Source organism: Gymnoscopelus microlampas (genome assembly GCF_963454915.1).
Source record: "Gymnoscopelus microlampas genome assembly, chromosome: 2".
Taxonomy (NCBI): Eukaryota; Metazoa; Chordata; class Actinopteri; order Myctophiformes; family Myctophidae; genus Gymnoscopelus; species Gymnoscopelus microlampas.
In genome coordinates, this window is record NC_139939.1 from 55,288,762 (window position 1) to 55,309,699 (window position 20,938).

The following is a 20,938-nucleotide window of genomic DNA, read 5'->3' on the forward strand; positions in this document are numbered from 1 at the left end:
ACCCAGTTTGTTCATGCAGGCGTGCAGCCGGGTCTCCAGCAGCAGAACCCTCTGCTGGAGCTCCTCGTAGTCGTAGGCGCCGATCTCCTCCTGAATGGCCGACAGGATGACGGACAGGTTGTGGAGGTCCAATCGCAGGCCGACCAAGGTCAGTAGGTCCGCCCTGTACTGTTCCACCACAGACAGCAGGGGGCGCAACTGAGTCATCTGACCCTTTAGCTCCTACAGAGGGGAGGGGCAGGTGAGAGAGAGAGAGTTTATCAGGGCCTGTGTGTGTGTGTGTGTGCGTTTGTTCCACTTTTGCATTGGCAATGTCAACGTATTTTTTCTCATGCCAATAAAGCTTATTTGAACTTAATTGAAATTTAGAGAGAGAGAGAGAGAGAGAGAGAGAGAGAGAGAGAGAGAGAGAGAGGCAGAGAGGGAGAGAGGGAGAGAGGGGGAGAGGGAGAGAGACAGAGAGAGCGAGAGAGCGAGAGAGCGAGAGAGAAGGAGAGGGGGATGAAGAGATGAAGTGATAGATACAGTGAGGAAATTAAATACTTTGAGCAAAACAGAAAACAAGAACATGCGGTTCTTGGCAGGTATGCTTAAACAGAGAACAATGGTACACACGCACGCACGCACGCACGCACGCACACGCGCGCACGCACGCACGTGCGCTCGCACACGCACGCACGCACTCCTACACTGGAGATGAAAATAGAGAAAGAACAAAAACACTAAACAAAGAAATCATTTGGCACCGATCAATACTTGAGGACTATTGAATATCACATTGATCTTCTTTACTTGTCAGAATGGCAATAATAATCAACCAGTCTTCAGTGTGCCCTGACTCTGGTGCAGAGAAACATACGTAATAATAATAATAAAAATGATTTTTATTTATAATGCACTTCACATTTGAAAGAAATATCAAAGTGCTACAATCAGGGTAAAATATTATTATAAACAATATTTTAAAACATTGAAAATCATGTGAGGGCATAAAGTGTAGGTGTGAGTAAAAAAAATCACACCCAGTATGAAGTGGGCGGTGTGTGGTCATCTCACTCACTTTAAAAAAAGGATAAATGACTTTTTTTAAAGTCCATACTGCTATTCATAGGGCTGCACATGTGTCATGTGTTTCGCTAGCCAATCACAGTCCTGAATTTGCAAAGTCAGCCAATCACATTACAGTTAGTGGTGATGACACTAGCTGTAATGTGATTGGCTGATATGAAAAAAGTATCGATTTGCATTAACAATGGAAGGGTTAGGGGGTACACAAATGTTTTGGTCGGTGTCCAAAACTCACTTATAGGGGGCGGCTACACCGCCCCAAAAATAAACTTTATTAAAAAGGTAAGCATCAGCAGACTGTGCTGCTCTCAGGTGGACATGGAGGTTAATCCAGAGTGGAGGAGGAGCGGCCCAGCAGAAGGCCCGGTCACCCAGGGTACAGAGTTTAGGTCACAGGTTGGTGTTACCAGAGCCCGGTCACTCAGGGTACAGAGTTTATGTCATGGGGATGAGGAGAAGGTTGGTGTTACCAGAGCGGAGGAACTAAGTCCACACCAGAGCCAGCGAGCATCACAATGAATGAATGATCACCAAACCGGAAAACCAAATCTCCCTCCACAGACATGTCCCCCCCCCCCCCACGTAGGCCTACATGTAATTTCAGAAACAAGATGAGATTATATGCTTATGACATGGCTACTTAATAAATAAATTGACCCAAAAGTAACAACAAAACGAAGTGTTTCCTTGCTGGCAATGAAAGTATTCCATACTGATAGACTAATTGCCCAGGGATCTTTCTGCCCTGATTTGTAAAGGAAGTGACTCAATAGATTGGAAAGCCCCAGCTGTACTTTTACAATTTAATTACTGATGTGCTCTTTTGTGTTTGTTTATCTGTATGTATGAATATGTAACTGTGTGTGTGTCTATAATATTGCCACTGTAATATGCCGCTTGCCCTTCCTTATTTTGTTATTGCTTTGTTTTTTGTGTTTTTGTCTGTATTGTTTGTCTTTTTATTTATTTTATTCCAGTTTGTTTACTTGCTTACATTCATGTTTCAATTTCCTGTGTAAAAATGAAAAAGCAAATAAAAAGTTATTACGAAAAAAAAAGTATTAGGCTGTAGTCCATGGGCCAGACGAGAAGTCAGGGACACGTAAGGTGGCAAAATCTCTTTGGCACCATTTTGTTTGTAGGGTCCATATAAGTACTTTGAAACATGATAACCTTTTCAAATGAGTAGCTTTAATACTTTTTTAGGACATTCATGTTTTTGCCATTATCTCCCCACATTATCTGCACAGTAGTTCTGTACCTGGCCAATAGAACCGTTCGCAATTTGGTGTTAGGAGAATTTCTCACTTGAACTGAGTCAATGGGTACCTAGACATGAAAAATCACAGAGGTTCTCATCCGCCATAGTGCCACGAATGGCGCAATGGCCAAATCAAAAATGGCCGCCATCGCCTAAGATGAAAATCCAACTTTTTTTGTTTCTGAGTGTATATACACATGCAATACCTCCATGTTGACTAATTGTGGGGTGGGGAATTCATTTCTGTTATGACCACTTTGGGTGATGTTGACCTTGAAAGGTCATGGTCAAGGTCATCTTGCTATTTCAAAGACCTTGGCCATAACTTGGCCATTGTTAGGACTAAAAACAGGTGTAATAAGACTAATTAAACTAATTCTGGCATTTATAATTCCTTTCTGATATTGTTTTGACCATTAAGGAGCATCTTTGTCATTGAAATATGTAAGTCAATGCAATTTTTCAATAACTCAATTACTCAATAACTTTCATTGTATTTTTTTTTCCAATAATGATTTGTATTATTTCTAACAAAAGACATACAAAGACATACAAATAAAATCGAAACTCAAAATCAAATAACAATTCCTCTCAAAGTGCACCATATGTGTGCATGCTGGTTAGTGTGATGGACTTTTACAGGATGGATTTTAAATGTTTCCATGGCAGAATATGATGCATGGAACTCCAGCAGCACGGCACCCACATCGGCGAGTGTCACACTTGCCTGAATACTTGCATGCTGTGAGCAGACTTGGTGGTAAGGCCTTCAGACACTTAGATGGCAGGAGTGTACCAAAGTGCTCCTCCCATCCATGTTCCATTGGTGCTAGTCTTGCCTGAGGTTCCTTGGCTGTCGCAAGCCCTATGCACCAGAAAGACACCTTGGATGTGGCCTCTGATCACACTACTTGTGGGAGGGAGAGCATCCATTCCAGCACTGGCACAGGTATAGTTTTCTACCCTGAGGTCATCAAATGTCTTGCTGTTGTACTTGAACTGGACCCTGCCCAGACACGCACCAAGTACTTCTCTGTCAACGCGGTGTCTTGTTCGGTCAAGGTGTCTGCCTCTCCAAAGATTGTCAGATATTGCACTGGGTCAAAAGCCATATCTGCATGTTTGGTCCCCACCTTACTCATGCAGTCATCTCCAGTCAGGATGTGTGCCTTGATCACTGTCTTGGCTAGTGGTGCTCCAAGATGAGAGACTGCTTGATGCAGTGGGAGGATGCGCCGCTTCTCACCAGTGCCATACTGCTGCCAGATCTCCTTCATCCTCAGTGCTTGGAAGTAAGTATATGGGGTGTAGTATAGCAGTAATGTGAAGGTGTGTGTGTCATTGGAGACTATGACAACTCTCTTGCACTGTTTCACATGAACAGCCCACTCTACATACACCACCATGGGGCGGCAGTGGCTCAGGGGTAGAGTGGCCGGGTAGAGTGAACTGGAAACCGCAAGGTTCCTAGTTCGATCCCGGGCTCCCCCAGAGTTAGTGTCGAAGTGTCCTTGAGCAAGACATTGAACCCCTAATGAAATGTGCAAGCTACAAACCTGCAGCAATCAGAAGGAAGAGGAGGAAAATGAAGTGGAACTGATTGATTATGATGATGATAATGATGACGATGACGAATACTGAAGAATTGATGTTGGTATGACAGTTATGATGATGGTGATGATGATCATTGATTAAAGTACCTCTCAAGCCTACTCCATAAACCGACTCTGTCACGGACCCTGTGGTCCACAGACTTGGACCTCCTCTCTGTCCCTAAGGCAAACAAGTGAACCATGTTCTGAACCTTGTTCTGAAGGCTCTGTCGGGGACAGAGCCTTCAGTGTGGCAGCCCCCACCCTGTGGAACTCTCTCCCAACAGGGATTGGTCATGCTCCTGCTCCATGCTCATGCAACACTGGACTCTTAAGGCTGTGTGTCTTGAAAAGACACCTATTCTCTCAGGCTTATGGCATATAGTTGTTTGTTGTTTTGTTAGTTTGGCTGTTGGTTGTTCATTGTTTTTGAAAGGCGCCATATACATTCAAGCTACTATTATTATTCTTATTTTATTAATATTAAAGTGAATGAAAGAGAGTATCACATGTTCTGTTCAAAAAAAGTGGCACGCTTTCTTCATTATTTGAATATATGGTTGGTGTCTTTGAAGACTGATAACTGTGACTAATCTACCACTTGGGAAAGGCTATCATGATCAAATATCATCTAGGGATATAGACCTATTCAAAATACAAAACTAGATTTTGCAAATGTTGCACTTGAGTGACCCCGATTAGTGAAAATGCTGTTCACATCGTATCACAACGTGAAGTGTTGTGAGCTTGTAGACATGCCATTTGCTGAATGTTTGCCCCAGAATAGGCATGCTAGGGTTCATGTGGTTAAATAAGTGAATGTAAGAGATTGAATAATGTTTTTTTCCCTCTGTATGACATGTTCTATTCAAAAAAGGTTAGGCGATTTTTTCATTCTTTGGATCTATGGTTGGTGTCATTGAAGGCTGATAACTAGGACTAAGCTACTACTTGGGAAGGGTTATCATGTTGAAATATTATCTAGGGATATAGACCTTTTCAAAATACCAAACTAGAATTTGCCACCTTGAGTGTCCCTGATTAGTGAAAATTCTGACCTGGGCCCATGGACTACTGGGCGGACAAGTTTGCCTCGGAAAACAAATGACAGTAGTCCATAAGGTAACCGGAAGACTCGCCCCAAAACACACTTGCCCCCATTCTATATACCGCCGGATTTGCCTGCAATACTGCCGGATTTGCCGTGGGCAAATATGAGCAGGTGCTCATATTAACCTTTAATTAATTAAAGGTTATAGATCTCTATAAGTTATAGAGCTCAGGTGACTGTCCTGATACACATATCAATCAACTTTATAATCAACAGACACCGTAAACATCAGCGAGCAACATTATGAAAGACTGATTGATTGATTGATTGATTGATCGATCGATCGATTACTTTATTAACAGTTTGCAAAGACAAGCACAGGGAAGTAGCCTACAGTTCAATACAAGGTCTGTTTAGAGGATTTTAAACACAAGAAAGCACTATGGCTTGTTTCCATTGGGGTCCTTTATTGTCTCCGCCAGAGGTGGAGAGTATGTTTTCGTTCGCGTCACGCTGTCCCCCCCCCCCCCCAGCCAAGCTAACATTGGTCAAGCTTCACGTGACACGTGACAATATGTTGTCACCAATGCTTTTGATTGGCTAGCGAGACGCATGACGAAATAAAATCCTTCCAAAAAACATTTATGTTTTTGGAAGTGAGGTAACATTGGTCAAGCTAACAGGATCAAGCTAACATTGGTCAAGTGACACGTGACAATATGTAATATAAAAGGTAAGACAGGATTAATCAGGAACAGTACTGGCGGAGACCTGTGCTTGAGGAGCACATTTTCTAGTTTGTACTCAATTCATCGACACAGGGCAAATACAGCAGCTCCAACTAAAATTAAAAGTTTTGTGTCAAAGAATTATGTATGCAGACATGGTTGAAGTGTCTCCATTGTTAGCAGGACCTCAAGGTAATAGAAGGAAACAGAAGGCAGTGACTGGGGGACAACAGGCCTTGGGTCTGATTTAGACACGGTTGCTTTTGTGAGCCTTTGTGAGCCCTACCATCTCTGATCACCAGGGAGGCAGCAGTCTGCAGACAGCACCCTTGTCTCGTTCAACTTCTTACAAAGGGAAGGCATGCAGCGGATTGACACAGCAAATGGAGGACATCAAGATAAGTGATCAAAAGGATTTAGCCTTTCAATGAAAAAAAAGATCAGCCTTTCACTGACGAGAGTGAGTGAGTGCTGCAGAGAAAAGACAGGTGCTGAGAGAGAGAGAAAAGAGAGAGAAGAGAGAGAGAAAGAGAGAGACAGTGAGAGACACACCACAGAGAGACAGAGAGAGAAAAAGAGAGAGGAGAGAGAGAGAGAGAGAGGGAGAGAGAGAGAGAGAGAGAGAGAAAGAGGGAGAGAGACAGAGACAGAGACAAAGAGAGAGACAGAGAGAGACACACAGAGAGACACACAGAGAGACAGAGAGAGAGAAAAAGAGAGAGACAGAGAGACAGAGAGACAGACAGACAGACAGACAGACAGACAGACAGACAGACAGACAGACAGACAGACAGACAGACAGACAGACAGACAGAGAGAGAGAGAGAGAGAGAGAGAGAGAGACACAGAGAGAGAGAGAGAGAGAGAGAAGGGACCCTGGAGTGCAGAACATGAAAGGGGGAAATGACACAGGAGATTGAAGGAGGACGACTAGACCGGAGGGAGAGCTAGATGAGAGAGAGAGAGCAGAATGAAAGGAGGGAGAGCTAGAAGAGAGAGAGAGAATGAAAGGAGGGCTTTAAAATAAATAATCAAAGAGCAAACAACAAAAGCTGAGATTGAAGAGTGACAAGCAATATCCTGTGTTCATTTCTTCATCTCCTCTCTCACTCTCTCTCTCTCTCTCTCTCTCTCTCTCTCTCTCTCTCACTCTCTCTCTCTCACACACACAGTAAAATCCTCAATGTTCATGTGTCCAAGTAATAGTATGTAACCTATGCGGAAGTGCAGTGGCGTGCACAGACATTTTGAGGGGCAGGTGCTCAAGTAAATTACACTTTTTTTTGTTGACTTGGTCTGCTCTTTTTTCCCTCTACACCTATACCTCTTTGCCAAAAATAGCCGATCTACAAGCCCACAACGCCTCGCAGCGCGAGGCGTTGTGGGCTTGTAGATCTGCTATTTTTGGCAAAAGTTCTCCTCAGAAAAGGGATGCTAGGTTTCGAGTGGTTATGGTAAAAAGAAAAATATCACATAAAGATTTGGCGGACCCCCTGTAGTAACTCTGAGGACCCCCTAGGGGTCCCGGACCCCCTGTTGAAGACCCCTGCTGTAAACTGAATTTTTTTTTTTTTTTTTCAAAAGGGCACTTCTGGTCAAGAGGGCAAAGGGCAGGTGCTTTAGCACCACCTAGAGTCTATCTGTGCACGTCCCTGCGGAAGTGCCTTTTACACCTGTCTAGGCACCTATGGGTTTACATACTGTAACCCATGTAGCGATCAGCTGTTTCGCCGTGTTCTCTTCAATGACACACGTAAGCATCTGGCCACAGAGACACAGAGTCTGTCTCTGTCTCCGGCTTCAGACAGCAGCCATGAATATCACTTTGAAAAGTTAATCTGTGTAACTGAGTACAGTAGATATTGTTTACTCTGTCGCTAAGTAGCTTTTTCTCCAAAGTCAACGCGACAGAAGCAGTGTTGATTTAGTCGACTAAAACTATGACGAAAAATCTTCGTCGACTACCTTTTCTCTTCACTGACAAAAACTAGATAAAAACTAAATAAAAACTAAGCTATGATGACTAAGACTAAATAAAAACTAGAAAAAATAGTAAGGGACTAGTGGAGAAGAGATCCACCAGAACTTAAAGACAAGTCATTTTATGTTTAGTTGCACTCAGGTGTTGCGCTCTGAAATAGCAGATCTGCAACAATCAACTGTAGATTTTGTCGACTATAATCTTATGATATTTAGTCGACTAAAACTAGACTAAAACTAAAACATTCTAGATGAGTAAAATATGATGGAAAAAATAAATGGAATTTTATTCAAAAGACTATGACTAAAACTAAATCAAAACGTGCTGTCAAAATCAACACTGGACAGAACTTCTGGTATTTAACAACATGGATTGCTTTGCCACTGCAGGTTCGAGGGCATATTTTCCTCCCAGACAAACATTTGTTCAGAGTTATATATTCGATTTAGTTTTCTGCCTCTAAGCCAAATGAAGCGTAGTATACCTGTGAGATGTGAGTGGCATTTGTTTTATCCCTCAACAGAAAGTCAAATCCTCAGTGTTCATATAGGCTATCCATTTTTCAGTGTAAATGCATTAAACCCTGTTTTTCTGCCTGTAAACCAAACGTGTAGCCAACACGTGAGGTGTGACTGGCATTGAAATGTTAATCGATATTTACAAGTGTGTGTGTGTGTGTGTGTGTGTGTGTGTGTGTGTGCGCGTGCGTGTTTGTTTTCCCCAGCTTTTATTCATTCCAGAGTTTGTACAAGTACAAGGAGGACACTTGAGCTTTAGAACAGCATATACTGCGACAGTTATGAAAAGGAAAAGGACTTCATTTTGTCATTGTAATAATAGTATAGCCTATATTCTAGGCTACTAGAAGTGAGGGCCGCAGTGGCACAGGTCCGAACACACACACGCGCGTGACACGCGCGCGCGCACACACGCACGCAAGCGCACACACACACACACACACACACACACACACACACACACACACACACACACACACACACACACACACACACACACACACACACACACACACACACACACACACACACACACACACACACACACACACACACACACACACACACACACACCAGGTGGTCAGTATAGAACACTGCATAGCTAATGCCTCCTACAGCTATCTTCTCGCCTCTCCTTTGCCCTGCCTCTAATCTCAACCTTCCCTTTCATGTCTTTATCTATATACCCTCTCTCTCATCCTCTCTCTCTCTCTCATCTCGCTCCTTCTCGCTCTGCCTCTTTCCACCTCCCTCTATCTCACTGTCCCTCTCTCCTTCTCGCATTTCTCTCTCACTCCCTCTCTCTCTCTCTCTCTCTGCCCTTCATCTCTCCCGTCCCTCCATGTTTAGCTCATCCCTCTCTTTTCCTGAGCAGGAAAGAGCGACTGAGGTGTATAGTAAATCACTGGTTCTCCTCAACAATCTGGACCATCAGGCGGTTCAAATGGACACTTTACAGAGCTGTATATTAATGCTGTCGGGCAGAAACCTCTTAACTCCTATCATTATATATACATATATATATATATATATATACATATATATATATATACACATACATATATATATATACATATATATATATATACACATACATATATATATATATATATACATACATACATACATACATACATATATATATATATATATATATATATATATATATATATATATATATATATATATATATATATATACACATACATATATATATATATATATATATATATATATATATATATATATATATATATATATATATATATATATATATATATATATTATAATAATATCTGTATTACTGTTCAAGCAGTCTAACAAACACATCTATAAGTAAATGGTTGATTCTGGACTTGTTTAGATTTTAAGTATGTACAACTGGCTGCTGTTAATCTGTATTACTTTTCAAGCAGATTTATTTTGTTTCCAGAGTGCATTTTTTCCTTGTGTGACCCTCAACACAGGATTTAAGAATCCCAGGCCTAAAATAGCACAGTGTCAAATTAGCTCGATTAGAGAAAAAAACGAATAAAAAACAAAAAAATATGCGATGGCTTGGTACCCGATAATTTGGCCCCATAATTTGGCCCTTGGGGAAAAGTAATTGGGGAACCCTGTTCTAACTGTTTGTATTTTTTCGCAAATTAACGCCCTACTTGATCAGACTACAGCGTCACACAAAAGCATCAAAAGTAGCAGATCTACAAGCTTGTAGATCTGCTACTTTTGATGCTTTTGAATATGGATCCTGAAAAGTAACAGTTTTGGACCATTTTGGTGCTGAAATCTTTTCTTCTACTGAGCTATACTGTATATAATATAGCTCCTGCCTGCTTGCTCTGGGGAGAGAAAGGGACAGAAACAGGATTGTGTCAAAAGCTTGTGTCCAACCTATAGACACATGATGGATCAACATATAGGCCTACCAAATTCAACCACCCCCAATCATATGAGTTATATTGTATTAACAGTGGTACTAATTTATGCGAGAGGGCCTCTATATGTCCACCCTTGAAGGGGAACTTTGACCTCTGTTGACCTCCCAGACCATTGTGTGTAAATGAGATCGTTTGAACACAGCTGAGGAAACCAATGGCTTTGTGAGCTATCTATCTATGTATGTATGTCAGACACAGCAAATTGAACGTATGGATTTGTGGTGTAATTAACCCTTAATTAAATCCTAACAGTTTTCTGAAAAACCTATGTTTCTCTATCAGTGGTTCTCAATCTTTTTCAAGTCAAAGACCCCAAAATTATATGTATTTGGCCGCCGACCCCCCCATCTCAAAATATTTTGTTCCAGGGACCCCCCAGAAGCAAAGATTTGAGTTACAAATGTAAAAAAATATATAAAATAAATAAATAAATAAAATAACGGTAATAGCTAAAATGGCACAGATGCGTTCCCGGATTGAATGGGTTCAAATGAAAGACACGGTGGCTTGTACATTAATTAAAAAGGTCTTAAAAGTCATTACATTGTAACTTTATAAATGTGCAGATATCCTGTATATACTTATACTGTATGTTGGTTTGTTTACTGTTGAGTGAGAAAACAATGTTGCACATTAAGCTAATCCTCTGGGGACCCCCCCCCCCAAAAAAATGATTTAGGGGGGTCCCCCAATTTGTGAACCCTTGCTCTACCATTACAGATTGGACAAAATAACATTTTATTCACTAAAACAAATACATGATAGTACTTCCACCACCACCGCTGTTGGCTGGTGTTTAGTGGGTGCTGTTCTCATGTAGAGCCTCCCTCCATCTCCTCTGGGACCAGGATCATGTTTAGTTATTGATAAGCTATGGATCAACACATTACATATTCATGATGCTAACATTTTATGTTGTCTCTGAGGATTATCCTAATGAGGACCCTATAGAGCAGTGGTTCTTCAAACTGGGGGTCCCCAGAGGATTAGCATTAATGTGTTAACATTGCTTTCTCACTCAACAGTAAACAAACCAACATACAGTATAAGTGTATACACAGGGTATCTGTACATTTATAGTGCAAGTGGCAATTTAAGACCTTTTAATCCATTAAGACGCAAGATTTCTTTGGCTATTCAAAAATAGCAGATCTACAAGCTCATAGCACGGAACCGAGTGCCGCGCTATGAGCTTGTAGATCTGCATTTTTTTTTAAATCGTGAAAATGTGTGCAAATCTTTGAATATCTATATTTTTAAAGCGAACATTTGTAACATTTGGGGGGGGGGGGGGGGGGTCAAAAGTGTAAAAAGTAATCAAAAAACTATCCTATAAAAACATTTCAAACATTGGCCAACTTGTCAAATACTACCTAAGAAAGAGGCAAACATTTGAGAAAATAGTTGATTTGCTATTTTAGCAATATTTAGTCTATCTAGTCTATCTACATTCTATGCCTCAACTCCTTCCAAGTGCTTGTCAGGGTGGGGGGTCCTCAGTTCAAATATGATTATTTTGGGAGCCGCGCACACACACACACACACACACACACACACACACACACACACACAGTACACCGTGGTTTGTTTATGGTTATGTAGTCATAGTGACGCGCCCGTGGTTTGTTAACTCTTTGACTGCCAGAGTTTTTCAGAAAAGTGTGCTACCATTGCCAGAGATTTTTCATTGAAAAAAAAAAGTACTCAGGAGCCGAGATACAGAATGTTTAAGTTTTAAGTTAACAAGGAAGTGTATGGGAGTCTAGATCTTCGAAAAATCATATCTCCTTGGTCTTTGGGTCAAATGGGCCAATAATTTTGTCATTTCCGTCCATGGCCATGATAGCCGTACCATCGGACGGGAATTCCCATTTTTGGCAATAAAAGAGTTAATGGTTATGTCAGAGTGACGTGGCCGTGGTCCACCCGCCCGCCCGCCCGACCCTCCCATTAGCCAATTTTAACGTATAGGATAACCTATTCTCAAATAGCCGATGTAAATATGGGGTTAAACTTGTCAAAATGATTTTGATGCTTTAAAAAGTGAAAATAAAACTTAAATGGAGTTCATAGAATAACCGAAAGCGATCCTTTCTCCCTTAACGTAACCTCTAATCTTGATGTTTATATCATGGATTCCATGGCAGCCAGCAGCATTGGATAATGATACATAATGTTGGATCCATTTATCCAACAGGATAACTAATGTGTGTGGCTTCTGTTCTGACACAGTGCAGTTCAGCCTGTCACTGGACACAGTGCAGTTCAGCCTGTCACTGGGACACAGTGCAGTTGAGTCTGTCACTGGACACAGTGCAGTTCAGTCTGTCACTGGACACAGTGCAGTTCAGCCTGTCACTGGACACAGTGCAGTTCAGCCTGTTACTGAGACACAGTGCAGTTCAGCCTGTCACTGGACACAGTGCAGTTCAGCCTGTCACTGGACACAGTGCAGTTCAGCCTGTTACTGAGACACAGTGCAGTTCAGCCTGTTACTGGGACACAGTGCAGTTCAGCCTGTCACTGAGACACAGTGCAGTTCAGCCTGTCACTGGGACACAGTGCAGTTCAGCCTGTCACTGGGACACAGTGCAGTCAGCGCACACATCAAAGGCTTAATTAACCCATTCAATCCAGGGAACGTATCTCTGTCATTTTTGATTTTCTTTGGCTATTCAAAAATAGCAGATCTACAAGCTCGTAGCGCGGCACTCGAACATATATACTTTTTTTCAACAACATTTTTAACTCAAATCTTTGCTTTTGGTGGGTCCCTGGAACAACATATTTTGATTGGGATCGGCGGCCAAAAACATATAATATTGACATGAAAAAGTTTGAGAACCATGTAACAACATTTTTTTTTTAAACTGTTAGGATGTTAGAAGACATTTGTAAAGATTTGCACACATTTTCATGATTTTCAGCACTATGTAACTGTCCCCTTCTACCCCGGATTTCTACCCCGTTTCCTGCGCAAGGGCATTTTTCCTGTTGTCATGGCTGCCAGTTCCCACCTGATGTTGTGTGGGAGTCCCGCCTGCTCCAGATCGTACTGAATAACTGCTAGTTTGCATAAAGAATTCAGACTAGGACTCAAGTCTAAGATCTGTAAGATGGGCTGTGCATGGTCTCTGTATCGCCCAAAGAGGATGATACGATCTCTCACCATGGAACACCACATACCAGAACTCCAGTCCTGGTCTTTCCCCTTTGGCTCAACCTTCTTCCAAGAGAAGGTCTTGGCATTTAACTTCCACAGATCATTGAACCGCCACTCACACACATTAATCCTGAGGATGTAACCACCAAATATGTACAGCTCTCCTTTGTAGGCAAAGGCTGAATGACCACAGCGTCCTTCTGGAAGATGTGCAGAAGGCGTGCTCAGCCAGATGTTGGTCTCTGTGTCAAACACACTGATGTTGTTGTAGTATTCCCCCTGTCCCCCACCGCCCCCAAATACAAACATCTTTGTCCCGATGATGGTGGCAGAGTGAAAATGTGAAGCAGGTGGTGGAGTACCTCTGGTGTTAAGTAAAGACCAGACCATTGTGGCGGTGTCCAACTTGTAGATGTCATTAAGGTGTACAGTCTTGTTGAATCCTCCATACATAAAAATGACATTCCCCAAGACACAGGCTGAGTGGCCGGCCCTCGATGCAGGAACAAACTTACCAGAAATCTCTGGCTTTAACCATCTGTGGGTGTCGACATCAAATGCATAAAGAACGTTGTCCCAGTAGTCCCCTGTGACGGTAACCCAGTTGACGTTGGCATTCTGTATTATCTTACAATTCACTACACCCCCCCCAGATGTAGACGGTAGATTCTATCAGCACAGCTGTGTGGCCATAGCGCATGGAGGGAACCTCAACGGGACGTCTTCCTCCTCTTCTAGGTGTCACTGGGGTAAACTTCATGCAGCGTAAAGTCACTGTGTTGAAGACGCTCACATCAATCTGATCCATGGTGTAGGATTTGTCCTCATAGTACCCTCCAAAGTAATACACCTTGTCCCCCGCTGGCACAGCAGAACTATCAAGAAAATGTGACTCTGGTCCTCTCTCCGGGCGCACAGGACCTCTTTTCATGGGCAACGTCCACACCGTCCAGAACATCTCAATCTGCCTCTGTCAGTCTGTCTGTCTGTCCAACACCCTCTCGATGTACGTAACATCTTATATAGGTTGATCAGAGCTTTGTTCTGATGTCACACACAACACAAACCATTGCCAGTCAACACAGATTCACGCTCTGGCATTAACGACTTCTGATTCTTTGAAAGTCGACTTGTCTGTCAGTAAAGTCAAAATTGTGTCGACGCACCTTTTTTGATGACGTCACCACGGGAGGGGGGGGGGCACACAGACTGCTGTGCAATAATGAACTAATGAGCAGCAGTTAGCGACAGACTAGATTGCCCTAGCGTGTTCTGATATCATGTCTAGATGGGCGGGTTCAAAATCTCCGGAGAAAACTTCCGCCGGATCCTATTGGTTCACCGATCTGTCCGTCAGCCCCTGCTCGGTGGCCCTCCTCCTCCCCAATGTGTAGCACTCTGGGTGGTTGGGGAAATGAAACACTTCCTATGCCCCGGAGCATCAACTGGTTGGTCCAGGCCTACTTTATCAACTACGGTTTACTTTAACTCATTCACTGCCAATACGAGATTTGACGAGATTTTGTATTTTTGTGTGGGGGGGGGGGGGGGGGGGGGGTGATCCAAGGATTTTAACATGGATGGTGGGATTTTAACATGGACCCCAAAAACAGGATTTTTGGGGTCCTAAAACAGCTGTCTGAGCTGCCTGGTTATGCCTGTATGCCTGGGACCTTCTGTTTCCACAGGCGGCCCTCTCTACCCATTCAGCTATGGCGGAGCCTGTGCTCCATTTACGTATACAGTACAAATACAACACACTGCCATCGGGCACGCTCGCTCGTACCACCTGATGTCAGCCGGCTATACTAACAGCTTGTACCTGTTCATCCGACTGCAGGGATATGGCCTTAATTAATTTATCAGACCTGCGGGCCTGACACGGTTCAATGTGGATCAACATGGAATGATAGCACTATGGCACAACACACACACACTATGAGGATCTCACAGCTTTAACCCATTCAATCCCGGAAGGCATCTGCAAATGTCTGCTAAATCCTAACAGGTTCCTGAAAAACCCGTTCATAAATGTTGCTATAATATCAGAGGTTCACAAACCTTTTCATGTCAAGGACCCCTAAAATGATTTGTATTTGGCCACGGACCCCCATCTCAAAATATTTTGTTCCAGGGACCCCCAGAAGCAAAGATTTAAGTACAAATGTTCACTTTAAAAATATATATATTCAAAGATTTGCACAAAAAAAAAAAAAATATATATATATATATATGTAATAATACAAAAAATAGCAGATCTACAAGCTCATAGCGCGGCACTCGGTGCCGCGCTATGAGCTTGCAGATCTGCTATTTTTGAATAGCCCAAAGTATAAAACAACGGTCATAGCTAAAATCTAAAATGACACAGACGCATTCCCGGATCGAATGGATTAACTTAGCAGTGTCTCAGGAGGTACCAGAAGAGCAGCCATCTGCTCGCTGGAAGGTTCCCCAGCTCCTCCTTGTCCTGGCTGTGTGTGGAAGAGTCCTCGAGGAAGACCCTGGACCCCTAAGGGCCCCCCGTGTCCATTTCTGCAGTCTGTCAGCCCCGTAACCATGGTACCATGGACAGTTTAGAAGAAAGGGTTGGCTGAGGATAATCCATCTCTCGGCGATTATGCACAGAGCCAGATGTCAATGAATTAATGGGGCGAGTAAAAGCCTTGCCGAGCCATGTGGCCCATAGGGCATAGCAGTGGCAGCCATTTTATGGTTCCACTCCAAAATAGTCAATGCGTTTTTCCCATTGACATTTCCAAAAATATTTATATCAATTATTTTAAGCCTAGAATCAAGCCATCCAGGGTCCGGGTGAATCATGACCATAAAACGTTTGATAGTGTGAAAAAAACTTTTTGAAAACGGCAAAACAAAGGGTATTTATTAAACATAGTATATCATATCATTAAATACAAAATAAATACAAAATCACAGAAATAAAAGTTGTATGGTCATGATTCACCAGGATCCTGGATGGCTTGATTCTAGGCTTAAATTAATTGATATAAATATTTTTGGAAATGTTAATGGGAAAAATGCATTGGCTATTTTGGAGTGGAACCAGAAAATGGCCGCCACTGCTATGCTGTATAGGGCAGGAGTCTATCTCCTGTTTCTGTAGCGTGAGGGAAGTGGTGGGGAAAAAAAACTATTTCGTTCACGTTCATGGCAATGATCCGTTCAAATGATTCGTTCAAATGATTCATTCATTAGCACTATGCCTAGTGAAGAACAACTCAACCGCACCCCTGTCTGTCTGTCGTGGGAACGGCCCGTCCTCCCGTCCTGTGTACGGGGGGCATGAACGAAAGCGTGAACGTAACAGCTTCAGGATGTGAGCGAGTTTGTTCACGTTCGCGGCAATGAACTCGTTCTTTTGATCGAATCGATCATGAACGGGGATCGAACCCAGATCCTCCCAGCTTCAGGGCGGACACCCTAACCACAATAGCAGGCAGCACATTCTTTGTCCACCGTGTCTGTCCAGACAGCACACACTTTGTCCACCGTGTCCATCTGTCCAGGCAGCACACACTTTGTCCACCGTGTCTATCTGTCCAGGCAGCACACACTTTGTCCACTTGTGTCTGTTGCCAGTAACGGTGAAACCTCTGAGACAAAATTATGTCAAAGCTTGTCAGAGGTTGATTCAGAACTCAGAGCTGTGGTTTTTGTCCTATAGAAATAGCAGATCTACAAGCTCATAGCGCGGCACCAAGTGCCGCGCTATGAGCTTGTAGATCTGCTATTTTTGAAAAATCATGGAAAACATTTTTTTTTTTTTTTTTCAAAAAACTGTTAGGATTTAGAAAACATTTTTAAGAATCGCCTCAGGTCTTAATGGGATATAGGAACTTTGTTGGATTTGGCAAAGCCCTCTCCAAAGTTCTTGGTGTTCTGCCGTTGCAGTGTGTGTGTGAATGTGAAGTACTTTATAAAGCACGTCACATCAGAGACTACAAAAACATCTATACATACGTTAATGCAGTGCATTTATGTTTCAAAGGTGGATTCAATGGTAGTTTGCTGGAACGTGGCGTTATTTACTGCTGGGCTCAGGAGGAGCCTTTTTGGAAGAGATTCTGAAATGCGGAACTTCAATTCTGCATAATCTACATGAGACCAATGTTTTTCATGCCAGTGTGTGAGTGTGTGTATGTGTGAGTGTGAGTGTGAGTGTGAGTGTGTGTGTGTGTGTGTGTGCACTCGCAGTGGAGGAAAGTAACTATCAGTACATTTACTCAAGTACTGTACTTTTGAGGAATTTTTACTTTACTGGAGTGTTTCCAATTTTCTTACATCTATCTTACTTCTACTCCACTACATCTCAGAGGCAAATATTGTACATTGACTCCACTACAATTATTTGAAAACTTTAGTTATTAGTTACTTTGTAGATTTTGATTATTATTACGAAACCACTTCAGACCTATATACATGTATATACATTGGCAATTTGAAAATAGCAGATATACAAGCTCACAACGCGCCGCTGTGAGCTTGTAGATCAGCTATTTTCAAAGGATTTTTATTCATTTGACCTTCTGCATAATGAGTACTTTTACTTTTGATGCCAATGCTTTAGTACTTTTTACTCAAGTACATTTTGAATACCGGACTTGTACTTGTAACAGAGTATGTCTACAATAGGCTATTGATACTTTTTACTTAAGTAAAACATGTGAGTACTACTTCCATCACTGCGTGTGTGTGTGTGTGTGTGTGTGTGTGTGTGTGTGTGTGTGTGTGTGTGTGTGTGCATTATGTACCTGCAGGCCTTTAGGTGTCCGAGCGCGGGGGTTGGAGGTGTAGGTCTGTATGCGTCCGTCCACCCCTCTGAGCAGAGGCTCCGAGTCCCTGACATACTGCAGGTCTCTGGAGGTCCGCAGGTCTACCACCTCCATGGACTGGCTGACGTTCTGGACCTGGCGCACACACACACACACACACACACACACACACACACACACACACACACACACACACACACACACACACACACACACACACACACACACACACACACACACACACACACACACACACACACACACACACTTAACATCTTTATTTGCGTTCACATTTAACCTATTAAGACCTGAAGCCGATTCTACATGTCTCCTAAATCTCAACAGTTTTCTGAAAAACGTATGTTTCTATATCAGTGGTGCTCAAACTTTTTCATATCAAGGACCCCCAAAATGATATGTATTTGGCCCTGGACCCCCCCCATCAAAATATTTTGTTCCAGGGACCCCCCAGAAGCAAAGATTTGAGTTAAAAATATTCGCTTTAAAAATATATATATATATTCAAAGATTTGCACACATTTTTACGATTTTTCAAACATACGTGTAGCAGATCTACAAGCTCGTAGCGCGGCACTCTGTGCCGCGCTATGAGCTTGTATATCTGCTATTTTTTTATAGCCCAAAGTGTAAAATAATGCTTTTTAGCTCAAATCTAAAAATGACACCGTTCCAGGTCTTAATGGGTTAAAGAGAAATTGCACAGATGCACAAACTTGGTAAAACTCAACAACACGTGTTTCAGGATACAGATCACAGGTACAGTAAGCATCTCCTCCTCCATGTATGGCGACTGCCATACATTCCTGCAATCTGCAAGTCTCTCACAACTAATGTATGGACATTACAGAGGCTTCCAAATATTATGAACACAATCAGTTTACATTTGTAACCAAGCTGTATAATAGCATCCTTATGGCGTTGGTACTTGGTTAAAGAATGCCTCTTCATGACTGTGGTCAAATGTACATGCCACTTCCAAAATGGTCACTTCTCTACTGTCCTCATCAACAACAGCATCTGGTGTATTAGCTAACACACGCACACGGCACACGCACACACACACACACACACACACACACACACACACACACACACACACACACATGTTTGTATTACAACTGTATACTTGTGAGGTCATCAAAAAAAATTTGGACAGCGATTTTATTAATTTTTAATAAATGTTGCCATTTTTCTAAACCGTAAGCCTATAAAGCCGAAGAATAGCAGATCTACAAGCTCGTAGGTCGGCTATTTTTCGGTGCACAACACAAGCGCACAATAAAGTGTAAAATCAGGCATAACTTCATCTCTAATCCTTAAACCTAACCTCTAAAATGTCTAATCCCACACACGTGCACACGCACACACACACACGCACACACACACACACACACACACACACACACACACACACACACACACAATTTTGTGCTTCGCCTTTCATGCCAAAACCCTCTATAGTAGATATCGCCTATTTTCGCTTCCTCTATTGTGACACGCCCAGAGAAATAAGGATGTTAGCTCATCAAAATGACATGTCTTTGATTCTACCAGAGAGGGAGAGTGTAAACAAGAGAGAGAGAGAGAGAGCGAGAGCGAGAGCGAGAGGGAGAGGGAGAGGGAGAGGGAGAGAGAGAGAGAGAGAGAGAGAGGGAGAGAGAGAGAGAGAGAGAGAAAGACACACTTACTGTACTTGCACACAAAGTCACTGAGAAAAAGAGAGAGAGAGACACACATACTTGCACACAAAGTCACTGAGAAAAAGAGAGAGAGAGAGAGAGAGAGATGAATTTCGATGTGTCTCTCTCTCATCCACAGAGACAACAAACACAGAAGCAGAGAGTTTCATCCAATATTGACTCTCAAATGGTCTTGTTTCAACACTTTCAATAACAACACGGAGCCTCCTCCATCTCAGTCTGTGTTCGTTCCAATGAAAAATTAATAATCTCCTCCTGACAGGAACAACAATTACAACGCTCACAGCGGGGGTTGCCAACGCGGCGCTCAGTGTTTTTGGCAGTCGGGTTGATTGATAACACCTGTTGTTTGTGTACACAAACACCTGTTGGTTGTTTGGTTGCTTGTTTGCCGCGTGGCGCCGATTCAAAATGCACTCACTTGACCCCATTATGTGAAACGAAATGCGTGTTGTTGAGCCAATTTGTACAATACTTATCATCCCCGTCACAATGTGTTCTGTACTCCAATATAATGCATAATGTATGGCAGTCGGTTCTAAACTGTATGGCAGTTCGTGTCAAGGACCCCCAAAATGAAATGTGTTTTGGCCGTGGACCCCCAACTGAAAATAGCAGATAATATGCAAGCTTTGCAATATACAGTACAATCTATACAATGTTTGATATTATTGTATTGAGGGGGAAGACATTCTGACATTCTGCCAGGGATACAAACTTTGGAGAACCGCCCAACCCTGAAGAGGGAGGTACATTATAAAAACAACTAAGACAGAAAAAGTGATCAGTTTTTTTTGGGGAAGCTTTAAAAAAATAAGATCAACAAGTTATATATTTATATATTTTATGAATAAAAAATACTGCATTTAAGCTGTTTATGTTGGCCAACATTTCCTTGTTTTGGAATAAAGAGGCATTGCTTTTTCAAATTCAGTGTTTTTCAGAAAGGACAAACTTTGAACTTGTTTTTATACAGACATTGGACATCGGTAAATATCGGTTATCGACCAGATATTGGACATCGGTAAATATCGGTTATCGACCATAACAGCAATGTTGACATAGATTATCGGTATCGGCCAGGAATGTAACATCCCTACCAGGCCTGGAATTGGTCACTTT

General features: G+C 42.3%; 1 protein-coding gene across 1 annotated transcript in view; it reads right to left on the minus strand.

Annotated features, from left to right (window-relative positions):
- LOC311061879 (noelin-2-like) overlaps positions 1–20,938 on the minus strand; it is a gene marked incomplete at both ends in the record, with an annotated part of 62,775 nt that overhangs the window by 13,401 nt on the left and 28,436 nt on the right. The window contains 2 exons of the mRNA XM_084080582.1: positions 3–222; positions 18,075–18,230. Of these exons, the coding sequence (XP_083936708.1) occupies positions 3–222; positions 18,075–18,230 (376 nt within the window). The remainder of the gene's footprint in view (positions 1–2; positions 223–18,074; positions 18,231–20,938) is intronic.